This window comes from Euphorbia lathyris, chromosome 6 (assembly GCF_963576675.1).
Source record: "Euphorbia lathyris chromosome 6, ddEupLath1.1, whole genome shotgun sequence".
NCBI classification, from domain to species: Eukaryota; Viridiplantae; Streptophyta; class Magnoliopsida; order Malpighiales; family Euphorbiaceae; genus Euphorbia; species Euphorbia lathyris.
The window spans coordinates 4438900-4466015 of NC_088915.1; the positions used below are offsets into that span (position 1 = coordinate 4438900).

General features: G+C 36.3%; 2 protein-coding genes across 5 annotated transcripts; one reads left to right on the forward strand and one right to left on the reverse strand.

Moving 5' to 3' along the window:
- Positions 1-1207: 1207 nt before the first annotated feature.
- On the forward strand, positions 1208-7700 carry LOC136234180 (RGS1-HXK1-interacting protein 1). Its single transcript, XM_066023967.1, has 8 exons — positions 1208-1396; positions 3153-3219; positions 3464-3541; positions 4696-4748; positions 4951-5087; positions 5170-5234; positions 7211-7269; positions 7355-7700. Exons 1-8 carry the CDS (start codon positions 1256-1258, stop codon positions 7442-7444), a joined length of 690 nt encoding a protein of 229 aa, XP_065880039.1. The 5' UTR covers positions 1208-1255; the 3' UTR covers positions 7445-7700.
- A 4833-nt stretch (positions 7701-12533) lies between these two features.
- On the reverse strand, positions 12534-26105 carry LOC136232373 (nuclear pore complex protein NUP214). 4 transcript variants are annotated; one of them, XM_066021488.1, is made up of 18 exons: positions 25674-26105; positions 25396-25604; positions 25147-25318; positions 24575-24721; positions 24107-24231; positions 23046-23158; positions 22672-22811; positions 22083-22233; positions 20944-21982; positions 20458-20610; positions 19733-19790; positions 18611-18744; positions 18399-18523; positions 17635-17977; positions 16235-16415; positions 14039-16117; positions 13423-13551; positions 12534-13054 (listed from the first exon to the last, which is right to left on the reverse strand). In XM_066021488.1, the coding sequence occupies exons 1-18, from the start codon at positions 25894-25896 to the stop codon at positions 13047-13049; spliced, it is 5529 nt and encodes a 1842-aa protein (XP_065877560.1). In that variant the 5' UTR covers positions 25897-26105; the 3' UTR covers positions 12534-13046. The 4 variants fall into 4 exon arrangements, with proteins under 4 accessions (XP_065877560.1, XP_065877559.1, XP_065877558.1 ...); XM_066021487.1 differs by lacking the exon at positions 12534-13054 and having other exon boundaries at positions 13322-13548; XM_066021486.1 differs by lacking the exon at positions 12534-13054 and having other exon boundaries at positions 13322-13551.
- Positions 26106-27116: the final 1011 nt, after the last annotated feature.

Below are 27116 nucleotides of genomic sequence, written 5' to 3' on the forward strand. Positions count from 1 at the left end.
ACCTGGACGGATTGCGCGGATATCCGGGCTTGTGGATAGGTCTATTACTTATCATAATTACATGGTGTGTGTGGAAATTTCATATTTCTCTATGATATAGAATTGAGTGGTTCATATACCCTCTTGTTAATGCCTCAAGTAGCATTTGCTTTGTGTAATAAAGGGGAATAATTAACGACTTGATTTATGTTTTTGCATTGTACATAATTGATGGGGTTAAATGCATCGTATTTTTATGATTGTCTTAAAATAGTCATTCAATTTCAATTTATATCAATAAAATCATTCAACTTTGAATTTTATCTCAATCAAGTCACTCCGATGATTTCGAGAGCAAAAAGATACCAGAAAAGCGACGTAGCTTCCACTTCAGCAATAGTCAACTTGTTTGGAATGTCACATGTGATAGTTAAATAACAGTTCAACTAGTGTTTTCAAACTTTCGGTAATGCATGGTTAAAATTGATCTTGCTTGGAAACATTAGAGTTAAATTTGCACAATTTTGTATGTCAAGGCTATATCTACATTTTTTTTGAAACGTTAGGGTTAAATTTGGCTCTTATTTAAAAAGTTCTTTATTTGATTTTGTGCAAGAATCTTGATAAGATTCGAGTTTAACCCTAATTTTCTCGATAAAATACAGATTTAACTCTAATATATAAAATGTTCCAAATTTAACCATAATATTTTCAAGCAAGATCAATTTATATATTGCTGAAAATTTGAAAGATGTAGTTTAATTAGATCACATTTTTCAAATTTTCGGCAATGTGGCTAAAATTGATCTAGTTTGGAAACATTATAAATAAATTTGAACAATTTCATATGGTAGAGCTAAATCTGCAATTTACGAAAATGTTAGGGTAAAACTTCGCAAGATTCTCTATTGTAACTAGACATGTCCATAGGTCCGAGTATCCGTCCGGCCCATCCAGGCTCATGTCCATTGGATCGGATTGGACAATGAAAATTCATCTTAGCCCAGTCCGATCCAGACCTGCTAAAACCCGTCTATGTTTTGAGCAACTTGGGATTGATAAAAAATAGTACAAATCAGCCCAGTCCAATCTGAATCCGCCTAAATTAGTAGTGAACTGGGCTTAGAACGGTTTTACATAAAAGCCTGCTAGAGCCGGCCCGAACTCGGCCCATGGACCGTTCTAATGTAACTAGCCAATTTGGGCAAAATTACTTTGGCAAGTTTGCGTGAAAGAGAGGGGTTTCAGTAAAAGAGGAGAATTTCAAATTGCAACAATGGAAGAAGGAAGCAATAAAGGAGGAAGCGAGCAGTGGGTGGAAGATCTGCAGCGTACTGTCATCCAATCGAAAGACTCCGCCATTAGTTCTGCTCGTTCCTTCCGACACAGTTCTTCTTCCCATCTTCGTTCCTTACAGGTTAATTCACTATTTCCCTTTCCCCCTTCGCTCTCTTCTTCCTTGAATTTGCTATTTTATCTATCTATTTGATATTCTTATTCGGAATTTCTTCAATTTCAGCATCTGGATATTGCAATACCATTCTGTTTTGATCGGATTTATATAGCTTTCTGTTTCTATTGTATTTAAGCATTCAATTTTTTCCAGTGTTTTAGTGGTTATATAGTGTTTTCCATTCGACTCGAGTTAGTTCCCAGTATACGAATTATTAGGATGTTTTTTTCATTTTTTCCCTTTCCCCCTTCGCTCTCTTCTTGGTTGAATTTGCTACTCTATCTATCTATTTGATCTTCGTATTCTAAATTTCTTCAATTTCAGCATCTCGATATTGCAATACCATTCTGTTTTAATCAGATTGTAGCTTTGTCGTCTTGTTTTCTGGTTTTATTGTGTTTAAGCATTCATTTTTTTTTTCCGGTGTTTTAGCGATTATATAGTGTTTTCCATTTGATCTTCGTCTTCTTCCTTGAAATTGCTATTCTATCTGTCTATCTATCTATTTTATCTTCGTACTTGGAATTTCTTCAATTTCAGCATCTGGATATTGCAATGCCATTCTCTTTTCATCGGATTTGTAGCTTTGTTGTCTTGTTTTCTGTTTTTATTGTGTTTAAGCATTCAATTTTTCCAGTGTTTTAGTGATTATATAGTGTTTTCCATTTTCACAGGATCATGCGACTAGAGTTAGTTGCCAGTATAAGAATTATTAGGATGCTTTTTTCATTCTTTCCCTTTCCCCCTTCGCCTCTTCTTCCTTGAATTTGCTATTCTATCTATCTATTTGATCTTCGTATTCGGAATTTCTTCAATTTCAGCATCCGGATATTGCAATACCATTCTCTTTTGATCGAATTTGTAGCTTTGTCGTCTTGTTTTCTGTTTTTATTGTGTTTAAGCATTCAATTTTTTTCCAGTGTTTTAGCGATTATATAGTGTTTTCCATTTGATTTTCCTCTTCTTCCTTGAATTTTCTATTCTATCTGTGTATCTATCTATGTGATCTTCGTATTCTGAATTTCTTCAATTTCAGCATCTTGATATTGCAATATCATTCTGTTTTGATCGGATTTATATAGCTTTCTGTTTCTATTGTGTTTAAGCATTCAATTTTTTCCAGTGTTTTAGTGATTATATAGTGTTTTCCATTTTCACAGGATCATGCCACTAGAGTTGGTTCCCAGTATAAGAATTATTAGGATGCTTTTTTCATTCTTTCCTTTTCCTCCTTCGCGTGTTCTTCCTTGAATTTACTATTCTATCTATCTATTTGATCTTCGTATTCGGAATTTCTTCAATTTCAGCTCTGGATATTGCAATTCCATTCTGTTTTAATCAGAATGTAGCTTTGTCGTCTTGTTTTCTGTTTTTATTGTGTTTAAGCATTCAATTTCCAGTGTTTTAGCGATTATATAGTGTTTTCCATTTTCACCGGATCATGCTACTCGAGTTAGTTCCCAGTATAAGAATTATGAGGATGCTTTTTTCATTCTTTCCCTTCCCCCTTCGCTTCCTTGAATTTGCTATTCTATCTGTCTATCTATCTATTTGATCTTTGTATTCGGAATTTCTTCGATTTCAGCATCTGGATATTGCAATGCCCTTTTCTTTTCATCGGATTTGTAGCTTTGTTGTCTTTTTTTCTGTTTTTATTGTGTTTAAGCATTCAATTTTTTCCAGTGCTTTAGTGATTATATAATGTTTTCCATTTTCACAGGATCATGCGGCTCGAATTAGTTCCCAGTATAAGAATTATGAGGATGCTTTTTTCAACAAAATTAAAGGTGAAATTATACTCCATTTGTAATTCTATTGCTTTCTCAATTGTAAACGATTTCTGCCAAGTGCAAAATGTATTGTGTTGTTGAGTTCTGAGGATGGTGCTACAACCAATTACTTCCTCATTGTGTTAAATCTGTTACATTGAAGAGTAGAATCTGTGGTTCAGATCATTTGAAGTTGAATTTTTATTTTCCATATCCGTCCGGCGTGAAATTGAAGCTGTATACTTTTTCTACCCTTTTTCAGAGGAGTTGAATAATGCAAGGGAACACCCTGCAGAGGTTATTGGTGTTTCTGTAGCTGCAAGTCTCATTTTAATGCGAGGTATGAATGAATCATCATCTGTATCAAGAGATATCTGCAATTTCTTAAAGATATTCTGAAGAAAAACATGGACTCCTAAATTTTGAGCCACTTTTCCCTGTTAGATTTACGTGTGGCTCAATCATGCTTATTTTTCTGCGTTCTGAGTGTTTGGATTTTTTGTAAGTAATGAGAGTTCGCTCCGGGCTGCCCTTTAATGAGAGTTTGCTCCGTTTGAATGAGGTCAGGTGACTAAAGCACAGCTTGATTAACATTACACTAAGAGAAAACTCAGCCTTTATTTTGGTAGGGGAGGTTGCTGGCATGGTTGCAAATGAGAGAAGCATTATTGTTTAAAACATCTTATCCACTAATACACCGCCCTAAAAAGGCTGAAGCTCCCCTTGGAGTTTGATTTATTTAAGTAGATGACCACAAATGCGCATTCTCCTATGCTTAATAGTTCTCGATTGTTTAATCACATTCTGTATGCTTGAATGGTTCTCCTAGTAATTTAAATTTCCCTTTCAATTTGGCTTATTGAAGCACATGCCAATCCTTGAATGTTTCATGTTTCCTGATTGCCAAATCACCTCTCTCACTCTTGAATGGTTATCTAAGTAATATACTTCTGGAAAATTATAAATAATTAATTGTTCTTGTAGCTACCAGTTGGAGGGGAACATAATAGGCCTCATTCCCAGAAATAAAACATGGGGCTATAGATCATATCCTTGGCCAGCTGGATGTGCTTTCTTGTCTTAATTTAGGACAATACGATATGCGATGTTTCCTATTAGAGCACATATTTTCTTCCTATGAATTTAGGACAATACGATATTGGATCTTTCCCAATGCCTTTTTTGTTTGTTTGTTTTTGGGAGTGGGGGTGGAATTGGAGAGGAGGTGCTGCCGTTGTACCAAGAACCCTTGGACTTTCTTTGGAATCCCCTCCCAGTCCATCCATTGATAAATTGGAACATATTGCCTAACAACTTGGTGCTAATGTTAATGGGACTTGCTTCAATAGAATATCCCATGTGCATGTTTCTATAGAGAGTTTTGGTTCATATCATTGCCCTTCTTTTCCTTTATTTTATTATAAGAAATGAAACTATGCCTATTGGATCACTAAAAGAAACGAATCAATTGTATCTGACATTAAATTTTTACAGGCCCAAGAAGGTTTTTGTTTCGTACTACATTCGGTCGATTTCAAAGTGAGGAGGTAAGTTGCTGATCATACTGTAGAAGCTTGTTTTTTCCGTTGTGCTGATGAATGACATTCTGTTTTGCATATAATCACTCATGAACTGCGAAAGGTTCCTGTTTACCTGAATAAAAGTCCCGCGGTCTGAGGTTTTATGTTTCAACATTTATTGTTTAATTAAGGCTGATGCTTATGCGCTATCATCCGCGTACACGTGCAGGCAAAATTTCTTAAAGCTGAAAAAAATGTGAAAGGCTTGAATCTCTCTGTAGATATAATGAAGAATGAGAGTAAAAAATTGCTTGAGAGGGCATCTCTTGCTGAAAAAGACATGAATTATGGCCATAATGAACTCAAGTAAAGTGATTTTCATGTTCTCTTTGCAGTCTGTTGTTATTATTTACCTGTTTTAGTTGTTAATTAGAAGTCATATCTGTAGGGAAGCCGGAACTAAAATTCAACGTCTTGCTAAATCAGCTTACAAGGTTGAAACCCAAGTTTCAGGTATTCATGCTAACTTTTTTCTTTCTGCCTTGCCATCATTGATAGTTAGTGGTAGGAGCAAGAGCCTTGACGGATTCTCTTTACAGACTTTCTATTTTGGTATGCATCATATTCTGCCGTTTTGTTCTGACTTGTAAATAGGGTTTGCAAATGGGGGAGGGTGGGAATGGGGACTACTCCTCCCATACCCGTCCACGTTGATAAAAAAAAAAGGGCGGCCCGGTCGCACTACGCGTCCCCGCTGAGCGAGGGTCCGGGGAGGGGTCCCACCACAAGGGTGTACGGGGGGCAAGCCTTCCCCTGCCAATTTATTTGGCAAGAGGCCGCTCCTAAGACTCGAACCCGTGACCTTTTGGTCACACGACAACAACGTTTACCGTTGCGCCAAGGCTCGCCCTCTACCCGTCCACGTTGATGAAATGGGAAAAAAATTTCCCACCTTCCTCATCTCTGTGGGGATCCCCATTCCCTATTACTTAAATTCTAAATAGCATTTTTTTAAATGTAATTTAAAAAATCTTCCTATAATACAATAGGGAAAATATAATCTATAGAACATTAGTACTATGTTGCACGGAAATGGAAAATGAAACTGAAATGGAAACGGATACTGAGAAACGTTATTTCTAAGAAAAAATAGCTAGGAAACGGTAATGGAAACGGAAAGAAACGGAAACGGACATGAAACTCGGAAACGCTAATGAAAAGAGTTTCCGTGCAACATAGGATTAGTATAATAAGGAAAATATAATCTATAAAACATTAGCATAATTGATACAAAAAATGCATCAATCATAAATGATAAGTAATATATCAATCTAACAAATATAAAAATAAATAAAAGTTATCCAAATATAAAAATATATAAAGTACAATTTCTCCAATGTAGAAGTACATTAATCTACCAAACATAATACTAATCCAATTACTATGTATGTCGTGTATTCTCTCAATGCGCGATTCTTCAAGATTCGGGAAATCCACTTGTAGGTTACAAAATATGGAATATGTCATTATTAGAAATATAATATATATATATATATATATACATATATAAGTATCTCCATAGAGAATCCCGTGTGGACATGGTGGTGATGGGAATCCCTGTGAGGTGGGAGAGAGGTCCCCATCCCTGCCCCCACTCTGGTTTTTCTCCCCATCATATGGGGAAAGTAAATGGGGATTCCCCATCCCTGTTGGGACGAATCCTGTATATGGGGATGTAGAATCTCCGCCCTAGTTATAGCCCTACTTGTGAAGCCTTTCAACAACTTTTAATGCTTCTGGATAGAGAATTTGGAATTGAAATCAATTTGGGATTTTTTCATTTAAATGCTATGTTGCAGGGAAACGCAAAGTGAAACGGAAACGGACACCGGGAAACGTTATTTCTAAGAAAATTTAGCTAGGAAACGGTAAAAAAAAGGGAAATGGAAATGGACATGGACATGGAACCCGGAAACGCTGATGAAGTAGAGTTTCCGTGCAACATAGTTTAAATGATGTAAAGACCAATTTGTGATGAAAATAAAAACGAAATGAAACAAGTTTCCACCGGATAATAGTGTCACTTGCAACTATGATTTCGTTGAACTTATCTCTCTTCATGAATCAACCAAACCGAGGAACCTGATTGAACCTTGAGGTAATATAATGCATAACATCAAATTCAAATATCTTCAAACTTGATCACATGAATCTCCTGATGCAAATGTTGCATTATTCATTATCTCATGTACATATATGTCGAAGTCTTCGTTGATTTTTTATTTTTCATCTATGTTGCACGGAAACGCAAAGTGAAATGGAAACTGACACCGGGAAACGTTATTTCTAAGAAAATTTAGCTAGGAAACGGAAAAGAAACGCTAATGAAGTAGAGTTTCTGTGCAACATAGTTTTTCATTGATGAAGCATATAGACTATATTTTCTGAAATGAACTCACTCTGCAGTTAATTATCTGATTTTATCCCAGATTTGATGGATGGGCTACGAGAAATCCCAGGAAGGGACGCATTGAAACTTCGAGCTGAGGTAAGTCGAAGAACATATATTTTATCGGGTTTTGACGACTGTTAGTCAACAATAAGGTTATTAAAGAGTGTGTTTGACTGATCAGGTTGCTTCATTGGCATCAAATCTGAAGCAGCAAAGGGCACAGCTAAACAAACAGGTCATGAAGATTTCTGGATTAGGGGTTCCGGTTTAATAAATAAATAGGGAAATCATTAGAAGCATCCGGTTCTCCATATTTAAAAAAACGGCCGGTTAGGAATGGAAAAAAAAAAAGGCATGTGCAATTAGGGTTTCCGGACCCTATTTTGAACCATTAATTTGATAAATGTTGAAATTCAAAACACTGATTGTAGTTTCAGATTGAAATTTCTGTTTTCATAACAGAAAATTTGCAGTGGAACTAACTAAACATCTACATCCAATAAACTTGTTTCATTTTCTTTATCTTACTACAATTTGCATTTTTTAAGGGTTAATTTCAAAAGAAAAATCACATGTGGTTTTCGTTAATTTGTAGATGGTTGTTTGTGGCTTTTTTTGCTAAAAAAAAAAGAGGATTGGGGTTCTCGTCCAAATCAAGAACTTTTAGATAAACATCGTCAATTTGATCATCGATGACCTTAAAAATAAGTTCGATGACCTTAAAAATAGAAAATTCTTGAACTTTCATTAAGTTTGACACAATAGGGGTTAAATACACATTGGTCACTGAATTTATGTGGTTGTTTAAAATGGTCACAAATTCAATTTGTCTCAATAAAATCACTAAACTATGAGTTTTGTCTCAATTAGGTCACTTTGTCAATTTTACTGATTAAAAAGCATCGGAATAATGACATACATGACACATCTGCATGAGTCAATTCAATTCTCTGACCGAAACAACACATGACATCTAAGTATAGGGGTGTTAACGAGCCGAGCCGAGACCGAACCCTGCTAGGCTCGGCTCGATTAAATTTTTACTCGAGCTCGGCTCGCTCGAAACTCGACGAGCCTCCAAATTTCAGGCTCGGTTCGAGCTCGAGTCAGATTCGGCTCGAGCTCGAAAAGCTCACGAGCCTGAAATTTTTAAGCTCAAATCGAGCTTCACACATAAAGGGTGGGTTTTTGGGTTGGGTTGGGTATATGTATTTGGCCCAAAAACTATTATTAGGTACTACTTAAAGAAAAGGTTATTTATTACAATTTTTCATATTTATTACTAATAAAATATATAACATATTATAAATTAAATATTAATAAAATATATTAATTAAAATATTCGAGCCGGCTCGCGAGCTTTCGAGCCGAACCTCTCTAAGCTTGGTATTGGCTCGTTAATGTCTCGAGCCGGTCGCGAGCTCGAGTCGAGCCCTGTCGAGTCGAGCTTTGACCGAGCCGGGCTCGAATAGTTCGCGAGCCACCCTAGCTCATTAACACCCCTATCTACGTATGCGCCACATGGCTATCACGTGTTGGTTATTTTTATGAAAAAAAAAACAAAATTTAGTTATGCTGATATGTCACCTGTGTAATTATTTCGATGCTTTTTAATCATTAAAATCGACAGGACGGTCTAATTGAGACAAAACTCAAATTTGAGTGATTTTATTGAGACAAATTGAAGTTCAGTGACCATTTTGAGACAACCATATAAGTTCAGTGACCAATTGTGCATTTAACCTGATACAATATTATCCAATTTCACATTTGAATTAACTAATGGCGAAATGCCTGGTTTAGACCCCCCCTCCCCCTGTACATAGACTCCACATTAACAGGGATGTCAAGCCTTGTCAAGCAAGCACAACGACGGTTCAATCCCGACGGACAAGATCGACATCTCCTGATTCAGATTCTATTGAGGAGTGAACAGAATCTACTTAGTTAGCTGCTTTCTTTGTGCCATCCGATCTTCTAAAAGAAGGAGCCTTCACTACGCTAACCGTCTTGCCTCGTTCGATTTTGAAATACCTTTAAAATTTAGTATAAGAAAAAAAAAATACTCTATCTAAATTTGGAAAAAAGGAAAGAAGATATATTTGCTTGTCGGTTTCCGTCTAATTCATTTTTTCCATGTTTTTTTTTTGTTGTTTTTTACGTTTTTTCCGTTTTCACGTTATCCGTTTCTTTTTTTTTTTTGGTGTGTGTTTTCACATTTTCTTTCCCTTTCTTCTCTAAATTTGATATTATTGAAAAAATTTGGATATAGACCAAAGGCAGCTCCAAACCCCCACCCAAGGCCTAGAACAACTCCGCAGCCTCCACCTATGTGGAAACGAAATTTGATCTGAGTGAATAGAAAAGTTGTGTACCTATTCCCATACCCAACACGTTAACAGGCATATCTGCAACAGGGATGGATACATACGGGGAGAGTCCTCCAGCCGCTGGAACCAGTATGACCAGAGATTGTTCCAATTGTTCCGATCCTGTCTTTACAAAATTTAACGTTGTAGGATGTTAAATTGGTGATTTGATTAAATTTTAATTGGGTATTTGACCTAAAACTTTGATTGAGTAAATTAACTCATTGAAGTTGTATTTAGTTACCCAATCTGAGATGGTTCCAGCCCCGTCTCTAAGAAATTTTGATGGACTGCTGAATTAGCACGCTTAAATCCAAATTTTTAATTTTTTTTGGTACGTCATGCCCTTCTCAAATCCAAATTTCTAATTTTTTTTACCTATTAGACCATCCACCTAAATCATTTTTTTTATTAGACAATTTATAATCTAGCTTAATTTTGAGAAATTTACATTAGTACTTAAAAATTTTGTTCTTGACAACTCAGTACACGTATATATACGGAAAAAAATGAACAAATTTGATTTAGCAAAAAAATAATCTTTTACACATGCACGTGTAAAATCAGCCTCCAAACCAACCAATTCTGTATTCGCCACTGACTTGCACCATGTTTAATTAGGAACTGAGTTGCTTCAAGTCAAGAAATTGAAGGTAAATGTTACAGGGATATTAAATCGGTAAACTATTTGGATTGTGAAAACTATGGGTGTTCATGGATCAATCCAATAGTTATTGGAAAAAAAAACCTAACCAATTCATTCCATGGATTTGTTGTAAATAACCAATCCAATCCATAAAAACTCTATAAAATTGTATTGAATTGGTTTTGGTTTGGATTGGTTATTAACCACCAATCTATAAATTAATTTCACCAAACATATTACATATTATTTTAATCAGGTTAAGTAATTTAATTTATTTATTTTCAATCAATATTAAATCTGATTTTTGAATATCTTCAATTTTAATTTTATTATATTTAATTTTTCATATTTTTATCTTCCTAATCTTGTAAATTTTGCTCCTGGAACGTTTACTTTTTTTCTTATATATTAATGTAAAGTATTCTTATAAAGTGATTCAAATTAAATATCAATAATTGTGTTTAAATATCAAATTAGATATTTAATTAATCTATTAATTACCATAAAATTAAATATCATGTTAATTAAATACGAAAAGCATCAAATATTTCAATAGCTAAATATCTAATCATTCACTAATTAAATATCAGGTAAATTACACTCATGGCCACTGAACTTTACTCATATTTACGGTATAACCATTTAGCTTTAGAGTTGTTTAGAATGATATTTACTATGAAACCACACTTTTTATTTTCCAAAATCGTCATTTAAATAGCTTTCTCTCTCCTAACCAAACAACGTTTAAATAGTCTCAAAACAAAATTTTTGAAGAATTAAAGTTTATTAGATTATTATTAATCCTTTAAATTTTTTATTTTGAGGTATTGATTGAAGTTTAATGGCCATAATGTAAAAAAAATGTAAAAGTTAAGTGACTTTTATGTTATGTTTTAAAGTTTAGGGGCCAAATTGTGAAAATGAGCAAAGTTAAGTGGCCTAGGGGTGTGCATCGGTGCGGTTTAAACTGTATACCGAACCAAACTGATTGAATTCGGTTTTTCAGTTCGGTTTTTTTAACAATTCGGTTCGGTATCGATTTTAATTATAAGTCTATTTCGGTTCGGTTCGGTTTGACAAAGTGTAAAAAAACCAAACCGCACCGAATTACATATATTTTACATTCTTTTATATATATACACACATATATTTGATTTTACAAGTTTAATTTTTTATTATTATTATTGAGATAAGAACCCAATATATATATATATTTTAAAAGTATTTCAACTTTTGTTGTTGTTGAGGTAAATTTAATGAGAAAATATAGTAATTTTTATTTTTAATTTTTAACTTAATCCAGTTTGTTCGGTTTAAACCGAACTGAACCGTATATTTTGGTTCGGTTTTACCTATTATTCGGTTCGATATCGGTGTGAATTATTTTGATCATTTCGTTATTCGGTTTTTTTGATTCGGTTCAATTCGGTTTTATACCGATACACACCCCTAAAATGGCCATAGGTGTAATTTACCCATTAAACATCGAGTAACTAAATAAATACAAAATAAAAAAATTATTTTGAATTCCATGACTTTACGTAGTATTGTTTTGGTCATTTAGTTTGAGCTTACCTTGAACCGTAATTGTTAGAAAAAAAAGTTTTGGATGCATTTTAAAAATGTTGGGTTTTTTTTTAGTTTGGATTGGTTAATTAACCGGTTAAATTATTTTATCCATGTGAAATTTTTCTATTGGTTTGGTTATAACTATCCAATATAATAAATAAACCAATAAACTAGATATTTGGGTGTTGGATTGGGTTGGATCCTTGAATTGGTTAGAATTTTGAACACCCATAGTGAAAACAAGCCAAGTCATACAAACAGAAGATACGAAGGGTAAATTACATATATGGTGTACAGTTTTTATCATTTTTTTATATTTTGATGTACTACCTTCAATTTTGTACATAAAAATGTATAACCTTTTAGTGATCTCTCACTAGAACGTACAGCGGGTAATTGTGACCGGTCAATGCTAAATCAACGTACCATGTCAGCAATTTGACCTTCTTAAAAGTCATATTTCATAATTTGGTGTACAACTTTCAATTTTGCACTCAAAAGTGTACAATCTTTTAGTGACATTCCACTAAAATGTATAACCGGTAATTGTGATTGATTAATGTGAAGTCAACACGTCACGTCAGCAATTTGACCTTCTTAAAAGTTAAAAGCTGACCGGTCAATATGACACATCAGCAACTCTGACTTTTAAGAAGGTCAAATTGCTAACGTGTCATATTGACCGGTTAGCTTAACTTTTAAGAAGGTCAAATTGCTGACGTGGCGTGTTAACTTCACATTAACCAATCACAATTACCGGTTATATATTTTAGTGGAAAGTCACTAAAAGATTGTACACTTTTGAGCGCAAAATTGAAGGTTGTACACCAAATTATGAAATATGACAAATGTTATACACCACGTATGTAATTTACCTAAATACACTTATATGTAATTTACCTAACGATTTTCATGATGTAAAGTACATTGTGATTATACAAAGGACATAAATATTGGATCATTTCATTTACATATAAGCTCTTGCAAACCACAAAATACATGGATGAAATGCACTAAATACAGGTCATTATATACCTGCATCATTCCTATAAATCAGATACAATTGAATAAATTAAAATCAAGCTGCTCGAGAGCTTTTCTCGAGTATGAGCCTATCTCGAGCTCAAACCAAGACAAAAATTATAGACTAATCGAGCTTCAAGCTCAAACCGAGCTTAAAATTACAAGACTCGGCGAGCTTCGAGCATAAACCAAGCCCGATCTCTTCGATTCTCTAGCCGAGCCAAGCCTACCAAGGTTCAGTATCAGTTCCGCTTATCCATTGTTCTTTATATGGCTGTAAATGAAAAACATAATCATAAACTAGACTTCTAAAACTATTGTCGATGACAATAACAACCGAAATGCCTTATTGATTAGTTTGGTTTTTTAAAAATTCTAAAAGAATCAATTAGAATACTACGACTTGATTTCACGGTTTCGTATGACGGTTCATGTTAGCCGATCCCGAATCATTTCGGGACTAAGGACTAAGGCTTTGTTGTTGTTGTTGAACCATTAGTTAAATTAATTATCTATAGATATGTACAATAAAGGACAAACCTTGAATTAGTCAACCGGCTTTTACATGTTCAACATTTTTTCAAGCAGTGAGAATATGTCAACTCTATTTTCTCATCTGTGTGAAGAGTTCCGAAGGTTTACCGCTGCCCCCAAATGACGAGAAACCGCCACTTCCTTGTTGGTTGCCTCCGGAATTACCACCAAAAGCTGAGAACCCAGGTTGGTTACCAAAACCACTCGGTTGGTTACCGAAACCCCCGAATCCTCCTGCTACACCATTACAAAAAGAAATCAGTAATTCCCTCATAGCCATCAAAGCTAAGAATAGATAAGTTGAGAAATCAAATAGGGATAAGGAACAAATTCAATCCTAACATTTCAAGCAAAGTACAGATTTAGCTCTGACATATGAAATTTGACCTTAAGCCCACGCTATCGAAAATTTGAAAAGACTGGTTTAACTGTTATTTAACTATCATATCAGACCTTCCAAACAAGTTTGTCGATAAAATGTAGCAGTTTCGTACATTTCATGTTGGTTTTTTGTAACTATATTAATAACAAAGTAAATTTTTAGCCAGTTTGCTAAAAAAAAGTCATTAAATTATACGTAGTGCAGATTTTTCTTTTATCATGTTAATCTTGCTGGAAAATGTTAGGGTTAAATTTGCACTATTTCATACGTTACAGTTAAATCTGCACGTCTTTTAAAACGTTAGGATTAAATTTGGTCTTTATCCCAATCAAATGATATTACCTGGTGCACCAAATCCACCACCAGATGGAGCTCCGGCAAAACCCCCACCACCAGAAGCAGCTCCAGCAAATCCACCTCCACCACCAGAAGCAGCTCCGGCAAACCCCCCACCACCAGAAGCAGCTCCTGCGAATCCACCTCCACCACCAGAAGCAGCAGCTCCAGCAAATCCACCACCACCAGAAGCAGCTCCAGCAAATCCACCACTACCACCTGAAGCAGCTCCACCAAAACCACCACCAGCTGAGGCCAAACCAGCAAAGCCACCCCTATTAGAAGCAACTGTTGCAAATCCACCACCTGTGGCAGCAGCACTTGAAAAGCCACCCATTGAACTAGTACTAGCAAAGCCACCAGGTAAACCAGCGCCAAATTGTCTCGACTGCCCAAAAGAACCGAGAACTGATCCTAGTGCTGCTTGTCCTGCTCCAATCTGTGCAGGTTGGCCAAATGTAGGTGCAGGAGCTTGACCAACAGCTCCAGAACCAAAACCACCAGAAACTGCACCAAGGTTTTGTGGCGGAGATGGTTGTGCGGGCTGTGGAGATTGAAAGCTGAATGATGCAGGTCGAAATAGTTCTCCACTAGGTACAGACATTGAAAACGGAGAGCTAGCTTGATTGGTTCCTATAGTACCAAATGGATTACCAAACGGATTTGCTTTAGGAACATTTGGGCTAGGGGTCGAGCCAAGACCAAAACCTCCAAGGCTCCCCAAACTAATTCCATTTGTCTGGTTAGTCTCAGGAGCCTCCTCCTCCATTTCATCTTCTTCAGTAACTTCTGGAACATCCAAGTTTGCACTTCCCCCAGGTGCGGCACTATCAGAAGTTAGTGATGCACTGAAAAGGCCACGTGCATCAGGTTGCATGTTCAACCCTAAACCAGTTCCCGGACCTGTCATGCTGTTCGAACTGGGCTGAATTCCAGATCCCAAAGTTGAAATTTCAGTTCTAGGAGCAGATGACACTGCATGCTCAACTTTCAAAGCAGTTGACGTTTCAGTTCTTGGGGAAGATGACACCGGAGGCTCAACCTTCAAACTAAAACCAGGAGGTTCAGGTGCCTGAAGAGCTGTTGTATCAGTATCCACATCTGTTCTTGAGCTAGCTTTATCCGCGAAATGTTGCAGCTGTGCTTTAGGAGGCTCTGTTGTCACAGTAGATGTTGAATCAGCAGAGGCTGAAGTTTTTACTGTTGCGGGTTGAAGTACTGGTTTAGAGGAATCAGATGATGAAGGTGGAGTTAGTGAAGCAGTTGCTGGAGGAAGTTGAACTTGTGTTTTAAGAGACTCGGATATTGACGATAAATGAGTTGTATCAACAGGAGAGGGTGTTTTGGTAGAACCAGATTGAAGAGAGAAAGAACTAGAAGGAAAAACAGGAGAAGAAACTGATGATGGAGTTAAAGAAACTATTTGTTTAGCACCAGTGTCGGCTTTCGAACTACCCATAGACATGCCAAAAGGCATAGCAGCTGAGTTGGATAGTGTACTTGAAGATAGATTAAAAACAGAAGACCCAGTATTGGACGAAGGAACTGAAAGTGACGTTGAGAATGCCTGAGAAAAAGATGATTTTCCACTAGACTGGCTTTTGCTAGCCGTAATACTGAAGCGGGGAACTTCTCCAAAATGAGAGGGATCAACTGGAGCAGCAGCAGTTTGAAGAGAAAATGATTTGGTAAATGTACCTTTTGTATCCGCTGTTATATTTGTTAGCACATTCCCCTTGACACCAGAATTAAGCATTTCACTTGGTTTTGTCAACACTGGTATCTGTGCAGGAAATTCCATTGAGAAGGATGATTTTTTGTGTGAAGCAGCTTCAGATTGCTGAAAAGACTTGGTCTCGTTGATCAATACATTATCGGGTCTTCTAATAATCTTATCACTTGATTTATCTGCAGCAAAACTCCCAGTGTGTCCAGTAGTAAACGCTGATTGGGATGCTAATACTGAAGATCTCAACCCTGAAGCTTGAGTTGTGAGTTGTTGAGATGGTGGTAGAGAGGCATTACCCCAATTAGATGGACTAGTCTTTGCACCAAAAGCCTGTTCGGGTGGTGCATGCTGAATTCCTGCAAAATTAAATAAACTCTTTTCAAAAACACATTATCTATCAGCTACTGTTTATCATATCTTATCATGGTGATGCCGGACATACATGGAAAACCTTTTCTCTAAACAAGACTCACCTCTGTTTCCAAACTGGTTCATGACCGTTGGAGGAGACATCAGACGAGCTGATCTATCCTCAGCAGAAAGGTCAAATTGATGCCTATTCTTCAGGGAAGATGTATTTGTACCTGTCTTTGGACTTTCTTGCAAAAGCACCCGCTTTATAGTTGTTTTTGTGGGCTCAAAACTAGCCCAGCTCTACAATGAGTTCAAGAAAAACAACAAACGTAAATATTTGTATACAATCTATTGGAACCCTCTTAACTACTGGAAGAATGAACTTAAAAGTTACAACCAAATCACTAACAATCTGCAATTAATTACCCTAATTTAAGAGAGAAAAAGTCACTTCTATCAGAAAAAGTATCAGGATTATAATTATCAGTAAATCTTCTAATTGAACACTGCAACTAGGCAAAGTTGTTGATCCAGTTTAGGCCTAATACACAAATAACCCCCTGAACTTATCCAAATGTTACAACTGCCCCCTCAACTTTCAATTGTAACAACTTACCCCTTAAACTTGTCCAATTATATAACATAACCCCAAATTGGGAACTTTTTTACCCCGTATTTGAAGCAACCGTAAAAAAATTTCTCGGATTCGTATCACGCCAAAGATCTGATTATCATACTCCACGAGCGTTGCAGATTTTGTATTTCACGTGTTTCTTCAATTGCAGTCCATGTCAGCAATTTGGGGTTGTGTTTTACAATTGGACAAGTTTAAGGGGTAAGTTGTTACAATTGGACAAGTTTGAGGGTAAGTTGTTACAATTGAAAGTTGGAGGGGGCAGTTGCAACATTTGGACAAATTCAGGGGGTTATTTGTATATTAGGCCTCCAGTTTATAAGTGATGTAACAGAAGCCTAATTGGTCCCAGCAAGTACATCGCCTGACCAAGCCAATTCCAGGTGAAGGTAAGCAGTATTCAGTTCCTAACTGACAAATTTTGATCAATTTAAGAATAAGTTCAGGAATTAGGTGCTAGATTTTCTTTTTTTTCAAGTAATCTGTTTGGTTATCTCTCAAATAGTAACCAAAATAACCAATTTTTTGTTCATAGATACTAGAAATTACTTTCATTCATAAGATCTTAATTGTCAGAACAAAAATGAAATGATAATAAGAGGTAGTAAACGTGTGTGTGTGTGTATACAGATAACCAAACCCAAATATATCTCAGTTAATCCCCCATTCTAAATTGCAATTAGGCAATGCAGTTATTGACCCATTATTTGTTAGGGCAGTAAATGTTAATGGTCTACGTCATATTGCTCAAGTGATACAATATGTCCAAAACTTAACCATCCAACAAAGCGAACTAGTTTCGGAAATAAGTACCAGACTAGGACTGACTATTGGCAGAAAACTACAGAGTAAACAAAAATCAGGAGAGATTTGAAAAGAACTCACCTGATCCAATGATTCTCTCCTTCTCCTAGCAGTTTCAGAATCAGAACTTTTCATAGCACTTGACAGGCGTCTTCTGGACTGAGATTTGTTAACAGCAGAGCCAGAAACTAAAAGTTTCTTCGATGGAGAGGAATCACGAACTTTCATAGCATCTGGAGAACTGAAAGTGGGATCATAGGGGATTCCAATTGATTCAAACAGTTCCTGCTTTACATTCTTTTGTTTAACAGGTGATTGTATTCTCAGTACTTCCATCTGTTTTGTAAGGCATTCTGAAAGCTGCTCAGCAGCTGTTAGTTGTGAATTTGTTGTGTTATGTAAACTACGCAGGGACTGAATTTGTCTGCAAACACAACATTTTGTCATTAATTTAGAGATTTTGACCAGACATATTTCTTTACAATTCAGTTACTTTGTCGGTAAGAACTAGCAATCGTTATATAACACAAAATCATATGTTAGTATGTGGTGGTGGTGGGGTGGGGTGGGGTGCATTACGCGTCCCCGCTAAGCGAGGGTCCGGGGAGGGGTCCCACCACAAGGGTGTACTGGGGGCAAGCCTTCCCTTGCCAATTTTTTTTGGCAAGAGGCCGCTCCGAAGACTCGAACCCGTGACCTTCGGTCACATGACAAAATCATATGTTAGCATATGCCAGATAAATATAACTGCCTGACGGCATGCTTCAGAAATTTTACTTCTTTTCTGCATTGGTGACTTATGCCCAAAGTTTGATTATCATATAGACAACTAAGATTTACTATACCTTGAAGGCTCATATCTACTATGGAAAGCTCTCCGACCTGTATGAGCTCCAGCATTTTCACCAAACTTCTGGAGTTCAAGGGTATTAAAATGCCTCTCCAATTCAATTAACTGATTGGTCAAAACCTGCAATTGGAAATGGGATATAGCATTTAAATGAATTTCAAGCTAATATTGGATTAAGCTCACATGTTAAAAACAAAGCAATTGGACCTGATTTAATTTCAATATACGTCGCCTCTTCAGATCAAATTCAGAACCCAACTTTTGGCGATCCCAGAGTTCCCAGTACTTGCTATCAGTGGCTTGTTTAACAATGCCATCCATGTATATCTTCCTTGCCAAAACTGAAAGCAGAACATTAATTTGGGAACCGTAAATGTTAAATTATTTAAAACTCCAAATCGTAAAACCACAATCTAGTACAGAGAGCCTTCAAGTTCAACATTTTGAAATGCTGAATGAGCTGATGAAAAGTAAAAGCCATTAACTGTGTTAAAAGCACAGTTTCATTCAGGCTTTCAGAATGTCACTATACACCACCAATGAATATATGGTGAATCTGCGGACTGGTGATTAGGTGGGGTTAGAGAGAGCAAGATTGGAGGCAACGATCATTGAAATATAGAATTGAGCCAAACAACATGATAGAAACCGAACACAGAAGAAATAGGAAATATAGAATTGAATTGATATTCTTACACACTAGAATCTATGAACAGAACAGAACACAAAGGCAAAGATAGAAAGATCAATGGAGCATGAACTTGACCCCCACAGGAAAATATTCTTCCCTCTCTACTCAAAAGCAGAGACTAACTCTATTGAGCCAAACAACATGACTTTTCATCCCGGTGTCCATGTTGTTTCGGACTAAAGTGAATGAGTGAATGATAATAAGTGAATGAGTATTACTGATCCGAACCCACTTGAGTCCAAAGATTTTCAATTTTTCTTCTCAACCCCCAAATGAATAAATAATGGTCAAAATGCTAGACAATGCTTCTGTCAACAATTTCAGCAACATGAGAATCAGTAGACTAGAACCCACTAAAGTCCAAAGTTTATGTCCTATAACAAACAAGCATCATACTATTGAGTATTTGATAACAGAAGTACAGCTATAACCATATGCAAGATTCATTACACCAATTGTATAAGAACTATTTAAAACCTCAGACAATAGCAGATTTAGAAGACTGTTAAATAAACAGGGAATTCCACACAACTCAAAATTCACGTTATAAATCTCTTTGTTAAGATTTTTTAAAGCTTTTATATTCACATAACAGAATCTACTTGTCACAAAATACATGTATGATAAGCAATGAATACCTTGTACAGTTTTATCAAGAAGGTTCTGGGTCTCTTCAAGCTGACCATCCATCAGGCTCTACAAAATCGGAATTAAGAAGTCAAATATACAATGTAAGCTCAGAAATCACCTAACAAATACGAAACAGCTAAGACCTAAGGATAAAAAAAAAAGCATATACCACTGAAAGAAATCATAAACAAAAGCGTTCTTCCAATAAGTTCCAGAAGAAAAGTAACACCAGAATGATAATACACCAAGATGACAAGATTAGGAGAGAGTAATATTAGCTCAAGGGGTTGGTGTGCAAGGACTTATCATTACCTACACTTTTGCAAGGAGGAAATTTATCGCCACGTCCAAGAATTAATATCAATCCTATGAAAAACAATTAACCACCTAATAATACCTAAATAATCCCTATCTATAATCGTGACATCAATGCTAGGCAATGAGTAGGCTTCCAAAATCCTCCAAAGGGTTGCAGCAGGCATCAAGCATCAAGACCACATTATGATAATTTAATTTGGGATCACTAGTTAGGTCCATAAAAATTAATTTAGTGAGCATTGTCTTTCAGCAATGAAAATTTCTTTTCCAAATTATCATAGGATTGATATTACAGAAAATATAGCACCAAATGAAGGAACCCAATAACTATACAATGAACAATCTAAAGCTACATTTGTAAGAATAAGAAGGAACTAGGAGTTTCACAATAATGAACTATTAATATGAGTTTTACCTTCCATGTTCGGCATTTTCCAGAAAGTGTTTTCATGCGCTCCTCCAAAGCTTCAACCGAAATCCTCTTTGAAACAGTGCAGGCATCCCTGAAGCCACCTGGTCTTTCAATAGATTCTAGAAGTGTATCCAATTCGCTAGTCATCTCTTTGATCTGAAAGAGAGAGTGTTGCATTTTCAAGTAAAGTACAATACATGGAGACAAATAGCAACAACCTAATAGAATATAAAAGCAAACACCCATACCATATCACATAGACAGCTTAAATACACAGAGATGAAACCGTAACATTTCAGTACATCAGCAGTAAATGCATTTTAAAACAGAAAGAAGAAAAGCAAAAAGAAAGAAAAGATCTACAGAGGGTTAGATTCTTGTAACTATAACCTTATACTACCAGATCTCAATTTTGCATAGACAAAGAAAAGATAAATAAAAAATTCCAAATGAGTCAGGAAATAAAAGAGATTAGAAATCACGTCATACATTTCCAAATTGTCTTGATAAATGTGGCTCAGAACTTGATGCTGATATAGCTCTGTGGGATTCTTTTGAAGAATAAGACTTATAGTTTGTAGACCTTCCAAAATCAGAAATTTCCTGAGAAGGTAACTGCAAGCTACGAATGGAAGGCAATGAGTCAATTTTGCCTGTCCTCATTGAAGCTTTTGGTCCTACAATCTGGGTTTGGCTCACAGAAATATTCGTTGATGGAGATTCACCAATTGAATCCTTTGGGAGAAATGGTTTTCCAGCAAGGGGTGCAGAAAAAAATCCAGTCTCAAAACTATTGCCAGCATTATCTGATTTAAGTCCTTGACTTGAACTCGAACTAAAAAAGGGTCTGCTGTCAGATCCACCTGAAAATATTGGCTTTCCACTTGACCATGGCTGAGTTGAGGAACTTTGTAAAGCAGTTGAAGTAATATGATTCAAAGAAGCCTTAGGGAGGTCAGCACTTTTTTCCAAGTCCCTACCCCTTGATTGGCTAGGGAATGTAGGAGCTTTCTCTAAAAAAGCAACTCTAGAAGGTTTGAGTTCAGTAATTTTTTCAGCTTCTGCTATGCTGGGATGCTTAAGTGAATTCTTCAAAGACGACTGCTCTAACTGTGTGCCTTGCTGCCCAAAAACATCTTTTTGTTGACCAGCTAGACCTTGGAAGAGTTCAGAGACAGGAACTTTGTCTTTGCCATCAGCTGCAGAAGGCTTTAAGTTTAGCAGAGATTCCACATTGTGCCCTTCGCTAATAACATCTTTATGGAATATCCCTGGAACAACTACATTCATTGAATTCTCACTCTTACTAGAAGGTATTAGGTCTGTCTTTGTGAGAATTTCATTTCCTGTAATCATGTTTGGTTCCCATTTGCTCACATCATTCAGTTGAGAACCCAAAGCAACTTGATCAAATGTTCGTTCCCCCAAATGCAATGGAGTGTGTCCTGCAGCTACATCTGGCAAAGAATCCTCTTCCTCATCACAAAGGGAAGAATCAGCTTCAGGTGAAATAGTAGGTCCTGAGGCACTACAGTAAAAATCAATTCAGTGGCTGATATATTTCTAGTTAACCGGAATAAAGCCTCATGATGTTTAGATTGAGAAAAAAGAATACCATAAAAAACTACCTAGCAAAATAAAATATAACAAGCTTCCCCTCAAGAGTGACACAGAAAAGAGCACAAGATGGTGAAAGCTCTTTCTCCTCAACTCTGACTGTTTCATAGAGAGAGACATTATCAACACAAAGCCCCAAGATCATGTCATCATCACCATTACCTGCAATAAGAGCACTTTGAAATCATTACCACTACCTGAAAGTTTGTATTTTTAAGCAATGACTCCACAATTCAACACGACTGATGGACAACTGAAATGCAAAAGCAGCTTAAGCAGCTCCAAAAACTAAAAGTTTATTCCACAGATCAACTATCAAAGCACACCTCAATTCTCAGTTGCTAAAACAGTATACAACTTTAAGCACCTTGAACATACAAGTTAAATCTGTGTGTTCTGCCATGATGCGTTATTGATCAGTCAGAGATTTAGTAAATTATAGTTGTAAAGCAGTCTGATGATCTAATCGATCTACACAAACTAGTTATCTCTATGTAAAAATGCAGGCATCAAATATTGTCTTCTAAAAATTTATGATGATTATATGCATTTGACATGAGCGGTTCAGACCCTCAGTCAGATTAATACAAATTGGAGCACCTTGAAGTTCAATCCTCGGAATCCACATGTCACGGTCAATTTCAATAACTCCAACTTCACTTGTGTCATCCTGTTGTGACCAATGGAGCAACATAATGTGCCGATCAGTATTCTTCCTATTCGCTGTAATAGCAATACCACTGCAATTATATAAAACATATAGAAGGGTCAAATAAGGTAACCATCTATTTAAAATAATGGAACAAGACATTAATAGTTACATGACAGCAAGAATCATACATCTACTATTTAAAGTACTACAAACACTTTGTACGAGAATCTACCAATGAACTTCCCAATTGAGGGTACAATAAAAAATTATAAAATGAAACATCAAGTATTCAACTTCACAGTATGAGATCACCACCATATACCATTGCTTTAAATAGCTCAGGAACAAGTAAGGTCCACTTCCATAGGGCACAATGTCGTCAATGAGGCCAGAAAACATATCGTAGAATGATAAGACAGATAGCTTGGAAGAAGCCTGCAAGAGATTTTTGTCAATGTCGAATTGTTGTAAGCCTACAAATAAATGGACACTATTAACAACAACAACAACAACAAAGTCTTAGTCCCGAAATGATTAGGGGTCGGCTAACATGAACCATCATATAAAACCGTGAAATCAAGTCAAATTCTCTCCCTCTACTTTGTCCTATCCACTATTAACCAAAAGAATAGCCTCTTATTTGTCCATGTACTTTGCTGAGTACATGGAACCAAAATAAATGGCCAATCACATAAAATAAAGAAAGACGAAGATGATAAGGAGGAAAAGCAGGTAGATATCATCAATCCTCAACTGCAAAATAGTGGCAAATTCAAACATATGTGAACTACAGGCATTTTAAGAATAGAGATCAGATGATGTCTCACACAAACACCAACAAAGAGTAGCATTCAAAACATGAATATTACGTTAATCTGGTGGATCTGCTTGGCAGATCGGCTTGCTATACTTTCACTTGAATTGTCTCCATCTGGCATAATGAACCAGTTTGAGCACCACTACTGTCCAAATAACTATCAAGCTAAGCCAAATGCAAGTACCATAAAACACCTAAGACATCCCAACTTCTAAAGAAAGCTCTAAGAAGTATATCTCGGACCACATTCAAGTTATATCCTGGTAGATGTTATACACTTGAATAAGTTAACATGAACTCCAGAACAAGAATCTACATAGCCTTATGCAGTTTATTAGTTCTTATGTCCACCAAGTTCCATTGGTGATTCAATTGAGTAAAAACTACCAACAATGTCAATAAAAGCAGGAAAACAAAATTTATACGAAGTTACAAACTAAACCAAATTTAGGATAGCATTGGTTCAAGGATAAAATCAAAAAAGCAGTAGCAAGTGTTGACATACAGAAAAATAGAATTAAAACTATATCCAATCCTTTTTCAGTGCAGGGATATGATTTACATACATCAGTAATTCTGCCATCTTTGCTCTTGATTACTTGGATAAAGTAATTTTCCTCCTTGCCATCTTCAAGCTGTTGAAAGCATCCCAAAACAATGCTATCAGGGCATACCCACCTGATAGAATCCACTGGTGAAAGTTATTCAGGAAATATCTTAGTTTCAAATTAAAAAGAAAATAAATTAGAAGTAAATAAAATCAAACAGACAAGAGACTCAAAATAACATGAGAAAAGTACATGCAAATCTTAATCCATTGACTCTGCTTTCAATTAATACCCCAAAAGAAAAAAAAAAATTATCTCAAAGATTGATCTGGAATTTAACACTTCAGTTAGCCAACCAATAGTTGCCAAAAGGGACATTCCTATAACAATAGAATGTTTTTTCAAATGCATATAAATACCTAAAATAACAGTAAGAAACATTAGACATAACTTGATACTGGAAGTAAAAACCATGAAGTGAAGTACCTTTTACACTGCATTTGTCATCAGTATCACCAATCCACAACTTGAATGGCAAGGATATGCGCAGCCTTTCCTTAAATTTAGATGAGAAGATATGAAGATTATTCTCTCTTGCCACAGCAATATACTTCCCTTTTAAACTCCATTCAACTATCAAACAGAAAAACTCATGTAAGCAAAAGCAAAAGATATATCAAATAAGAATAATCATTTATTACTCGTCACTCATTAAAATACAAGGGAAAAATTGCCACAACACATAATTGGAAGAAGTAGCTCCATGAGACAGTATTATAGAAGGCTTACCTCAGGAAATTGTAATAATCAACATATAATTATGTATACATATAGTATAATACATCAACACTACACCTTCCAAAAGGACATGAACACTATTGAGTAAATGTTATATGCTTTAAAATTATACAAAAATACGAGTATCTCAGTGTTCCCGTGAACGACAAGTCCAAAAGCCTCAATGATGCAATATCAACAACTTACACAGCATACTAAAAGCTAATGATTATAAATGATTGCCACAATATATATTAGAAAGAAAGAGGCAAGCAGCATACCAGCATCTACATTATCCATTACATCTTTAAGAGGAGCACCAAGAGCACCAAGAAATAACTTTCCATGGTCGGAAAGAACAAGGTAAGAAGTGTCCGCCCTACTTCTCCATAGCATATCCTTGATAGTAGCACTTGAATCGCTCAGTGAACAAGAGGATAATGGCTTAAGGTCCTATATAATGGCACAACTATTTGATAAGAAAAAAATAACAGACAAATAAAAAGAAGAAGAAAAATGATCAACATTACCTTTTTGAGAAGAGAATCAATACCGAAAAAATGAACAACTGCATCAACACATGCAGCAAGGGTAGAAGAATCCGACGAAAGAGAAAGAATGCTAACTTTCCCAATGGAAACATTCGCGATACTCAAGTCCCCTATAGAAGTAGTAGTGCCCTTAGCCTCAATCTCCTTCGCTGCATCCATAACATCCTTGGTTCTGGCTACAAAAAAACCTGAAAAAAAACACCGAATTAGAAAATCCACAAATGAAATTCCACCATCGTAACAAGATACCACAATACCTGAGGGATGTGCGAGAAAGATGAGACGGTGGACCTCGGAGACAGCAAGAGGTCGAGTTGGAAGAGATTGTAAATCAAAAATAGTAGAGTCGCCATTAACTATGGGAATCGGTTTTCCGATCTTCTGGAAGTAGTAATCATTGAAAACTTCTTCAATGCCACCTTCAACACTTTCTTCTATTTCAATTGATCTTACGGTTTCATCATTTTCGACAACAACCATGGTTCACCCTGGAGGACGGGAAAATACCTAAAAGTGTTGGAGAAGAATTTGAATATAGAGAAATTAGGGTTCAAAGAGTGAAGCTAGAGAGTGTATTGTTGAGTCGCGGCCCTCATTTGGGTTGGGCGGGAAAAAAAACAGCAGAGCCTTCAGAGCTTCTGAATAACTTGCCTACAGCAGCTGCGACGAGCGACAAATGGTTTCAGCAACCCTCAGTACCCCCTATTTTGAAGTAGAAATACGAAATGGCGCTATTCCAACGCTACCGTTTTGTTTTACAAAATTAAAAAATATATATATATATATATGAGAAATAAAATAGGGTAAATGGGGTATATTGCCCACAGCATCCTTTTCACATTTATGCTCTCCTAATTATTTTTTTTCAAAAACTCAAATTTTTTTCTCTCCCAAGCCTAAAAACCCGAATTTGACGAAAACGGATCCGAACATTCCCGAAGACCATGATTTCGAACACGAGGTAATCCTACGATATAAATTTAAATTAAAATTTCGTTTTTTAAATTTTGAAAACTTTTTTTACGGATTTGGCCTAAACGGGCGGCGCAGGCCGACCGGATGAACTACCCGTTCGGCCTGTGTACGAGCGTTCCACTAGCGGAACGCGCAGGGCGCGCCGCCCGTTCCACCTGCGGAACAGGCGGCACGCTGGGCTCGTTCCGCCGTGGGACGGGCAGAGTGACCTACCCATTCCAACCGACGGTGGAACGGACAGGCTGCCCGTTTAGGCCTAATTTGGCCATTTTTTGCTTTTTAACGGGGCAGCATGTCCGTTTAGCCTATACGAGGCCCGAACAAGCTCGGAATTTTAATTTTTAACGTGCAGGCTGCCCGAATAAGCCCTAATTTTTTAATTTTTACGCGTATTCTTACTACCTATTATGCACCCGAATGCCATTTCTTTTACATTTTTGCGCGTATTGTTAATACATATTATGCATTTTTTATATATTCAGGAACCGTTAGAAGATTGACAACCCGACGGCATTGATTACAGTTCCCGTTTTATAACGGACACCGTTTTCCCTTCGTGTGAAGATTCTGTTACTTGGGCAAAATATGTAGCTATTCGAATTGGGTTTGAGATTATAATATCTTCGCATAAACATGGTGGAAAGCAAAAGCAATTGAGATGTTCACAGAGTGAACACTACAGAGGGAGAACAGATGATGCAGGGTTAATACGAAAAACTAAAACT

Coding starts and splice junctions, on each gene's coding strand:
- LOC136234180 (XM_066023967.1), top strand. CDS start 1,256: ATGGAAGAAGGAAGCAATAAAGGAGGAAGCGAGCAGTGGGTGGAAGAT. Junction 1,397..3,152: donor CCCATCTTCGTTCCTTACAG/GTTAATTCACTA, acceptor CCATTTTCACAG/GATCATGCGGCTCGAATTAG. Junction 5,088..5,169: donor TATGGCCATAATGAACTCAA/GTAAAGTGATTT, acceptor TCATATCTGTAG/GGAAGCCGGAACTAAAATTC.
- LOC136232373 (XM_066021486.1), bottom strand. CDS start 25,896: ATGGTTGTTGTCGAAAATGATGAAACCGTAAGATCAATTGAAATAGAA. Junction 18,745..19,732: donor TCTTGATAAAACTGTACAAG/GTATTCATTGCT, acceptor TTCTGCTTTCAG/TTTTGGCAAGGAAGATATAC. Junction 13,552..14,038: donor TGGTGGATTTGGTGCACCAG/GTAATATCATTT, acceptor GTAATGGTGTAG/CAGGAGGATTCGGGGGTTTC.